The following is a 9,622-nucleotide window of genomic DNA, read 5'->3' as shown; positions in this document are numbered from 1 at the left end:
TTGTTTCATTTGCAGCATTTTCGCAGGAGATAAAAAAGGTAAAGCCAAAAAAAAAAGAAAAAAAAAATGATTAGCTGAAAAGCTACGCGAATGTTTTCGTGGGGGCAGACCGATAACTTGCCGCGTAGAGAAATCGGTGTGAATTTTCAGGGCCTGTGGTGCATTTTAAAAAGCACCAAGTCCTACAGGGTTAACGGACAGGAAGCTGCAGTTGCAGCCGCTCCTAAGGAAGTCAGTTTTTGTGTAACAGCCCAGGCAGGCCGAAAGGTGGGGGCCGGGGGGGAGGATTGGAGATCTCAGGGTCTGGGGTGACACGGATATTTTTAGTTTTGCTCTGCAGCATTTTAAACGCAGGGAAGGCAGGAAGGCCTGCACCAATGCTCTGTGATAAAGCAATTTCAGTTCTGGAATGCTTTTTGGGAAAAGGAGACAGGAGTGTTCCTGTTTAAGGCTCCCTTTTCCTATTAAGACTCAGCATACTGTGATATGTAAAGAAATCACACTGTAGGTAGATGGCTGCTCTGCTGCACGTTCATATATTTAAATTCTGGAGCAGGAGAACCCTTCTCTGAATCCTGAGTTATTAATTCCAGTCCCTCCTGTGCACATGCACTTTCGGTAAGGTTTGCTCCCTGCCTGTGGCCTCGCTTTCTCGGCCAGCAGAGCCCCAGCAAAGCGAATTTCGCTTTCCGTGCAAACAAAAGAACAGCTCTTACGACCTGGGCAAACTCTGCCTCCTTCGCGTTTAGAGCACCCAGCTGCCTTCAACAAACGGCAGGCTGGGGCACATTTGTCGGGGCAGGCGGTGTGCGGGCGCTTCCCCGAGGCGGGCGGTGCGTGCCCGGGGCCGGGCCGGCGCGGGGCCGGCTGCGGCGAGCGGAGCCGGGCCTAGCGCGCCGGCCTGCTCCGAGCCCGGGATGGCTCCTGCTCCCGGAGCCGCACAAAGATAATCGCTCAGGAAGTGTCTCAGCCAATCCCCTGGCGCTTTACATGCGGATTTGCCGGGGCAGCCAATCCGGGGGCGGCTTTCATGGGGAAGACAGATCATCAAGCCCAAGTGCCAAGCCCTCCCTGCCCGAGTACTGAGAGCCTGTCCTCCATGTTTTATAAGTATTGACATAACACTGTGTTAACAATGCATCCACAGAGGTAAGCCTTGCTTTTTACATTGCTTTTTCTCTAAGACCTATGAGTTGTGGGTTGAGAGTGTGATTCTCTGTGATTTCTCGTGCAAAACTCACACCACAGCACTTATATTAAGTTGGAACTGTTTAAATTTGCTTTCTTGGGTCACATGGTTAGTAGCCATTAGCCACAGCTTTATTTTACAGTCTGGCAAAGCCTTGGCATGCCTACTTCTTCACAGGAGGATGGTGTTTTTAGAGTTTATCAAGATCCTGGTATTCCAAAGGAGGTTTCTGTCTCTGAGCAGTTTGCCAGCACTATTGTCTGTTGTGTCACATGCCTGCTGGAGAGAAAATGGAAGCTAGGGAGCAGATGCATTTAACTGCCCTACAGGGAGTCAAGCAGGGATAATGGCAGACAGAGGAACAGGCAAGTTTACCTTTCTAAACAGTGAATGGAACAGCTAAGATAAGTTATCTCTGAGAAAATATGGGATTTTTAAAAACCTAGGCATCAGCAAAAAGTGCTAATGGCAGATTGTAGATATTGGGCCTAGGTGGTGGTGTGCTGTTGCATCATGTTTTTTATGCAGCTTATCTTAACTTAAAATGATTATTGAACCTTTTTTCTTGCAGGAGTAGTTAATACAACGCTTTTCTCTTTCTAAGGGACAATGTATGGTTAATATTTTGTTCCTTTAAAAGGGAGTTTTTGTGCTGCAGATTTTGGAAATGGAGTGCTGCTCAGTAAAACGCAGCAGTGCATCTGTTTACAAATCTGATGCTTTATGGAAAATGTTTTTGAACTGTTAGCTTTCTTGTTTTGCATAGTTCAAATAAACTAATGCAACTTTTATCTGTGCCTTTTTGTTTTACATTGTATCAGCCACAGTTCTGTGTTGTGGAGTCCAGAAGATATAAAATCATGTGTGGTTCATGATAGTAGTACATGTTGTTCGTTCTTGGGTCTTTTTTTTTTCCCTTTTATTTTTTTTTAACTTTTGGTTAAATGCTACGTAATTATTTCAAGAAATTCCTTTTTGATCAATCCCCAAATCTGCCAGCCTGTTGTATCTCCTTAACTGGAAAAATGAGATGGGTGCTTGAACAGTTGGTAAGTAAGCAGCATGCTACTCTCTGAACATTTTTAATACTTTTCCAAACATTTTGTTTTTACTGGGTCAGTCAGTGTAATAGATGAAGTGATGTTAGTGGTTAATCTTATAAAAGATCAGATTTGCTTAGCGTCCATTTTAAGGGACTTGTAAACTGCTCTATTTGAATGCACTGTTTTTCTGATAATTTGTCTCTAAATTTTGAAGCTTTTACTTCCTGTTTACCTTAGGCCAGTGAAAAATATTCTACTTGCTGTTTGTTCCTAGCTCATTAATTACCATGCTTGCAGGGTAAAGCGCATTTTCACCGTTCCTTGGGCTTTTCGGGTGTGATGAAAGTGCTAGTGCTCAGCAATGAAGTGACCTTATGAAGTAAAGTAAATAACACTTAATGAGCATATGTTTCTGATACTATACAAAGTATAACCTCAGACAAGCTTGCTTGGTTTATAACTAATTTAGAAACATTTTCTGCTCTTTATAAAGATTTTAATTGTAGCGCCTGCATGCTTGTTTGAACAAGCTGTTTTTCAGTGATCACCAGGGCTGTTACAAAAGCAGAGGAAGGATGCTCTTTTGTGCTTTTAAAGTAATTTTTGCACTTGTTTTAACAGTCCATACACATTCATTATTTTAGGAAAGAGCTGAAAGCTAGGCTGGCTTTGCAAATAAATGACTGTGCTGAGAGGCACAGTGCATGCAAACTTTTATAGATCCTTGCCGTGTATTTGATAACGTTCTTTTAACATAGCAATTTACCTCTGGTTACTTGTTTACCAGTGTGAGTATCTTACTTTGAATATTTCACTTTGGTTAAAAGCTCCTTCCCCCCCCCCCCCCCAGTCCCCTAGGATTAGATTATAAGAATGTCTAGTTCAATTTGAAACCTGAAATGCTGCTGGGGTACCACTGAATTTCATGTGATACTGTTTCTGTATGCAATCGTAATGCATTTTTCAGCATACATGAAAGTGCTGACATAGCTAAGAAGTTATTCTGGTTTTTGTTCTTCAGTTGCTAAAAAACAGAAATTACATTTGGACACAGTTTTCCTAGTAGTAGTTTATACATGTGAGCAGTTTACTTTCAGCCTTTAAGAGTGAACAACATAATATTTGTTTAATGTGAGGAAGCAGGGGTAAGTGATCTGCAATCAGAAAGCTTGTATTAAAATGGCTCCCACAGGTTTTGTTAAACCAGGATCTGTTTCAAATCTGCACCTCCAGACACGCTGCTGACAGTGAAGCGCATTTGTGTGAGCTGCCCTCGTGCATGTAATGAAACGGAGCATCGTGAGTCTGTTAAAAGTTCACTATTTTCAACCACTCGAGTGCAATTCTTTTATAGTTCACAAAAAAACAAATGTCTGCATTGCAGCAAGATGTCTGAGGCAAGGTAGAGACAGCGGCGTTGTGCCTCGGCTCAGCCCAATGGCGCTGCTCCGCCAGCGCCGGAGCCAATTGCCGCAGCAGGCAGGTTAAAGATTGACAATTGCAGTGGCAAGGCTGAGAAAGGCCTTCTGGAAATTTCTGCCATCTTTGTTCCATCTAAGCAAAGCAAATTCAGCCAAGCTGAAGGATTTCAGATGTATATATATTTTTGGTGCTTTGTCAAGGTACAGTGTTATCGCTCACTTCCTTAGGTTGCGTAATAAGCTGGTTTTTTTTCTGTTCAGGGCAGATGGAATGTGGGCTTTTGTTGTAAGTGACAGATGCAGGGAAAAAGCACGTATGCTTTCTCCCCAAGATTTTACTGGCCTGGATCTTGTTACAATCACAATTAGACAGGACATGTATGAAGCAATGCAGCTGAGGTTTATTCAGCTTGAAGCAAATGGCCATTATTCTGATTATAACTAGCAGTTAATCGTATAATTACACTGTAAGTTTTCTGGCTACTAGAGAGTAATTTGAATTGCCCAGGATGAATATGATTAGGCATTATTATTTAGTGCCAACATCCAGTTACTTTTGTAATTAACTGGACAAAGAATGGAGTGGGGGGAAAACAAAGGAGTGATCTGGATTATAAATCATGGTGCAAACAGTAGCTTTTTAAAAGCTACATGCCTTTTTCATTCTTTGCAGGCAAACTGTTTCACTTGGAAGCTAAATAGTGCTAGGAAAAAGCTGAGTAATTTCTTTAAACAAATGACACTACTTAACATATTGGAAATGGAAAAAATGCAGAGTATAAACCACTCCAAATGTAACAGTCACCCCCCCCTCGCAGTAGGTAGGAGTATGAAATGTAGCAGGAAACCTACGTTGCTACTAAGGGAGCATGTAATGAAAGGAACTTCATGCTCAAAAAGCAGAAATAGATAGATTACATTACAAATTTAGCCCTTCATATCATGTCCACAAACTTCAACTGGCTCGTCTTCCTGAGCTGTCTTCCATTTTGTGATATCACTTTTGCTTGAGGTTTTTGTTACTGTTTTGTTTTGTTTCTGGTTTTGTTGCTTTGTTTTTCCTGTTCTGCCTTGCTTTCCAGTGTATTGTGCTGTATCACTTCCCAGCTACTGTGGATTCAGTAGCTGAAAAGTGGTAGCTGGTGGTCAGTTTTCCATAGTGATGGTACTACTCCAGCATAATTGGTTAAAGGGAGATAAATTTCAGTAAAAGCCCTCCTCTGTCTGAAATTCAGGGTATTAATTTGAATTTCCTAAATATCTTGAAAGTTGAACAAAACCTTTGCCCATATGAAACGGAGTAGACAGCAGTTTTCAAATTTTGTTGTTTGTGGATCCCCAGTATTTTTCCCATGGGCACATGAATCCCATTAGAGTGACTTTAAGCCTGTTAGGCTAGGTTTGATTTACTTGGTTATTGTCTGCAAACCCCTTTGTGGTGGTACGCTGGCTTTGAGGGGTCTGCGGACTGGAAGCCAGCACAGTAGGCCATCAAGCTTGGCCCTTTAAATTGTATTCAGAAAGTCATTTAAATACATTTGTTAATAAACATGTCTTGTGTTCATGGGTTAAAGACTAATTTAGCCATAGCTACATAGGAAGTGAGTTTCATGTATTTGTCATTCTCATGTTAACCCTTTAGTGCCTGTTGTCAGAGCATCTGTGTTTCACACTGTGAGGTTAAAACCATGCTGTAACAGGATGTTACCGTTCTTAATTCAGCTGATATAAGCCTTTACTTTCAAGCGTGATTGTTCTCAAATTATATTTGTAGCATCTAAAATCTGTAGCTATTTGGTTGCCTTGCTTGGGCCTCAGCTGTATAGTTTATAGACTTAAAGATGACTGTGTGACACCAAGGATCCCCCTCCCTCCCCTGATTTTTGTCTTTTGTGCAGCTATTTTGAATGGGCACCGAATAAGAGTAAGGTTTTAAAAAGAACTGAAATGTTCTTTAAATGAAAAATAGTTACTTTGCTTGTTATCACAGGTAACCAGCTTAAACATTGCTGTGCATAGATATCTGAACGAGCCTTTTGTGTATATTAATTACTTAATACAGAGTGTTATTTACTTAATACACATGGAATACTTTGCAGGGAATTCTGCAAAAGGAAATGCAAAATATGAGGTGCTCACACTGGAGGGTGAAGCTAAAATTGAGTGATTTCCTTAGTAACCTGTGACTTCACAAATCTCCCTATCTTGTGCCTTTTTAGTTAAACGTTCGGATGTCAGGTGTCCTTTGGTCCTTCTTTACCATTTCTGATATTTAGTCGCTGGCTTTGAATCTTGCCCTGCTGTGTAAACAGGAGCTGCTGGTATTGAACAAAGTGCTACCATTTTAGCTCCAGAGCAGGAGTGAGGCAGTGCAGTGCTGGCAGACGCCATTTTAAGAGCCCTGCATAAATAGCATAGCTACCGATGAGTAAGAGACTGTTATAGGTGAGTGCTCATACAAAGCTGCTATTTATTCAGCAATGGCATGCAAATAGTGGTTTTTGGTTTTAAATCTTTATTGAATGCAGGTTTTTTTGGAATCATTATTTAGAATTGCTGCTCACAAATGTGATGCATGAGAGGCAGGAATTATCTTAAAGATGAAATTCAGTTTTAGTGCTTATAGTCTTTAATCAGGTTATTTTTTTGTTTTGTTTTTTGTTAATTAAAAGGAAAAATGAATTCCAGAAATATGTAGTTCTTTATCTGAAATTCATGTGTTATTCCCTGATGTAGATCTAGGTTGTGTATGTGGGCATTAGCTGTTTCGAGTGGTTTTCCATATCTGTCAGTTTTTCTTGGTTAAATGTCAAGGTGCAGTAGTTCATCTGCAACTTTTAATTGCTCTTTGTAGTTACTATGGATTAGAGCATATTTATATATTCTTGTATATGTACATTTTCTCAGGTAAGTACTACTATTAGTAAAGGAATGATTTTCCTAAACAGGAAAGTCAGTATATAATTCAGGGATATGAAATTTGAAAGCCTGAATTTTATATTAAAAAAAAAAAAAACAACCCACCCTCTCTTCAGTTTGGTAGAGAACATATTTTAAAATTAGGCAGCTAAGTTATTTTTCCATTTTTACCTAGGTATCAATAAATCTTGTATGTTTGTAATCCTTTTTTTTTTTCTTTCTGTGCCCAACTCTCCCCAAAGGAATAACCTCCACCCCTTCTACCCTCATTCAGACATGCTAAACTAGTTTGTATGAAAACAATTAGCTTAACATTTTAGGAAAAAAAAACTTTTGTTGTTGTTGTTGCAAGTTTTGTCAATATGAGTAGGGAAGTTTTAAATGATTAATTGGTTTTCTGGTCATTTGACAGGGAAACTGGCAAAGCTTAAATTTCAGTTGTGTTCTTAAAACGTGTTTCTCTGTGTTCATTCATCTTAATGAGGAAATAAGAGTAGCTTTTAGAATTACATAAGCTATTTGTTGTATTCATTTAGGTACTTAATTGAGTATATTCCAGTATCATTTCTGATCTGCAGCCTCAGAGCATCCCATTCATACATGCATGACAGTAACATACTGGCTGAAATAGCTGCTCTCAGCCCTGTAAAAATGAATTCTCGAAATAAAACTCTCTACAATAGTCTACTTGACCACACAGTTATTGTTTCCATGGAAAGAGATACTTGTTTTTAATTATTTTGCTGCTGGTCTTAATTTTCCTTTTATTTTATTGTGGGTAGTAGTAAGGTAACTGATTAAGAGCCTGTTTTTCTTGAATTTTTTAATTGGAAATCTTTTGCTAATGTCTGCGTTTGGAAGTTTGTGCTTTATAAAGCATTTTCAGAATTTTCCATGTATTGGTGGATGGTGCAAAGATGAAAAGATGTCAGCTTTAGAAAAGTTACTGTAAACTTGCTATGAATTGCTGGTATGTATTTATAAACTTGAATCTCAAAGATGACCACTACAGTCATCACTGCCAACATTCAAACAATGTCATGCTGTGGAAGTCATTATACATTACAGCAAATAAAGCAATGGGAGGTGCTTTTGAAGAGCTGTAAATGTTCAGTGTCTTTTATAGCTGTGTCTAACAACTTTTATTTAACTGTTCCCCACCAACATGGGGATTTTTTTTTTCAGAACAGTCTCTGTGGTTTTCTTATATGCTGAAATGTTTGTGCCCTTAAAAGATTAATTAATTGCAGAGAATGTGGAGATGCCTCTGTTCCTCTGAGGCTCAGGTTTCATAGTGCAGTAGGTAATTGCTGGATTTGGTGTGAGTTTAGGGAAATGTGCTCCTCCATTGCTGAGAACAGTGGAGAACCTTGCTGTCAAGTGGAGAATGCAGTTTTGACTGCTCATTTATATTTAAAATCTTTGGGAAGGCTCTTTTCAGGCATCCTTTATGTGATGTGTGCATCACTGCCTGTGGCAGGGGTTTGGAACTAAATCATCTTCAAGGTCCTGTCCAAGGCAAGCCTTGTATCATTCCATGATTCTTTGTATCAAGATTTTGCAAGATACTTTGTTCACCTTACAAGTGTTTCTGAAGAATCTTTTTCTTGTTTATAGCACTATTGCAAAAGCACTTCAAAGGGCGATGGAGGAAACTGACTCAGTTTCCTAAATTAAGCTCCTTATACGAGCGGAACACATTCTGAGCTGAAAAAGCCCTGCTGTGCTGTCACTAATGGTAGGAGTCCTGCCCTGTAACGCCCTGCAGTGCTGGGTTTGGGCCCAGGGGCACAGAACATCCTCAGTCAGTCTGAAACATCTCCAGGTGCTTTGGCCAGGGTGGTGGGAGCAGTTCCTGCTATGGTGTTGCCATATGGATCCATCACTCTCATTTCTCAGCCAAGTTTCATGCACAGCTCTCTGGATTGTAATAATGATTTGTGCCAACTACTGTATCTTTCATGTTGTACCATGTTCCCACAAGGCTGTGTTTTAAACAAAATGACCTGATAGATCTGGATGAGTCTGGAATATTATGATTGCTTTAATGTCACTTAAATGTGGGCTGCTAAAAGGGTGGTGCCCTTTTCTCCCTCTGTGGTTCTCTCCCATTTTCTGCATGTCCAGCTGTACAGTGAGTTACATTCCAGAACTAATTTGGATAAAATGGGCATGATTTCTGGAACAAGAAGTTAAGGATTGGGGAAACCATTCCTTTTAGTAGCTGCCTATGTAAAATGAGTATAAGTGTTCAACCTGAGTCCTGTAAAGCCTTGTATGTCCTAGTCTGTGTCTGGAACTGGACCTGTATTTTAGAAGCAGTTCATGTGCACTGCCAGACGACTCCAGTCTTACAGAATTACTGGGTATGAATGCATATTTACCTATGTGTTATTGATTCATAGTGTTTTAAAAAGATGGGGTTTGTTACAGTTTGTCAGTATTGAAATAGGATTTTATAAAGAGGTAGGGGAACAAAAAACCTCCAGTGCAGCATTAGAAGAGAACAATGAACCCATCCCTTCCCTTTGCTTAGGAGAGGAACAGGCAAAGGCAAGTGGTGCATGAAATGTTTTGGTGTCTGTAGGCCACTGCCAGCTCCTCTTTGCTGAGGCCTCTGGGAAGGGGTATAACAAATGTGCAGAATAATTGATCAGCCCATGCATAGTAAATGTGTGAGCATTGTAGTATGGTCGGCTGTGTTGTGCATTTAATCTGCCCATGCAAAATAAATCTGAGAAGCATTGTGTTACAGTCAACTGTGCTACACATTTACCATAATTCTGGTCACATGGATGCCTTGACTTGCTCCTGAAATGATCGGGGTAGTCCATGAGTTGGGAGGTAGATGCTGGTAGAATATAACTTCCCTTCAGTGTTTTGTGATTTTAAAGAGTTTATTTTGTAAATGATTTCTATAGCCAAATGAAAGAGAATAATGATTTTTGGTATTTGTGGTACTTCTGAGCTTTGGGTTTTCCATACATTGAGCTTTGTTAATTTGTAAAAGTTCTGCTGACACAACTGTACTGTTTAGAACTGTGAAAAGA

At 39.9% G+C, this 9,622-nt stretch overlaps 1 protein-coding gene across 1 annotated transcript in view; it reads left to right on the top strand.

Moving 5' to 3' along the window:
- The first annotated feature begins 1,046 nt into the window (after positions 1 to 1,046).
- ZMYND8 (zinc finger MYND-type containing 8) overlaps positions 1,047 to 9,622 on the top strand; it is a 48,758-nt gene continuing 40,182 nt past the window's right edge. The window contains 1 exon segment of the mRNA XM_041419207.1: positions 1,047 to 1,149. Coding sequence (XP_041275141.1) covers positions 1,136 to 1,149 — 14 coding nt within the window. The 5' untranslated portion in view covers positions 1,047 to 1,135.

This window comes from Onychostruthus taczanowskii, unplaced genomic scaffold, assembly GCF_017590055.1.
Source record: "Onychostruthus taczanowskii isolate IOZ18803 unplaced genomic scaffold, ASM1759005v1 scaffold60, whole genome shotgun sequence".
In the NCBI taxonomy this organism is placed as follows: Eukaryota; Metazoa; Chordata; class Aves; order Passeriformes; family Passeridae; genus Onychostruthus; species Onychostruthus taczanowskii.
This window is presented reverse-complemented; position numbering and strand designations above follow the sequence as displayed.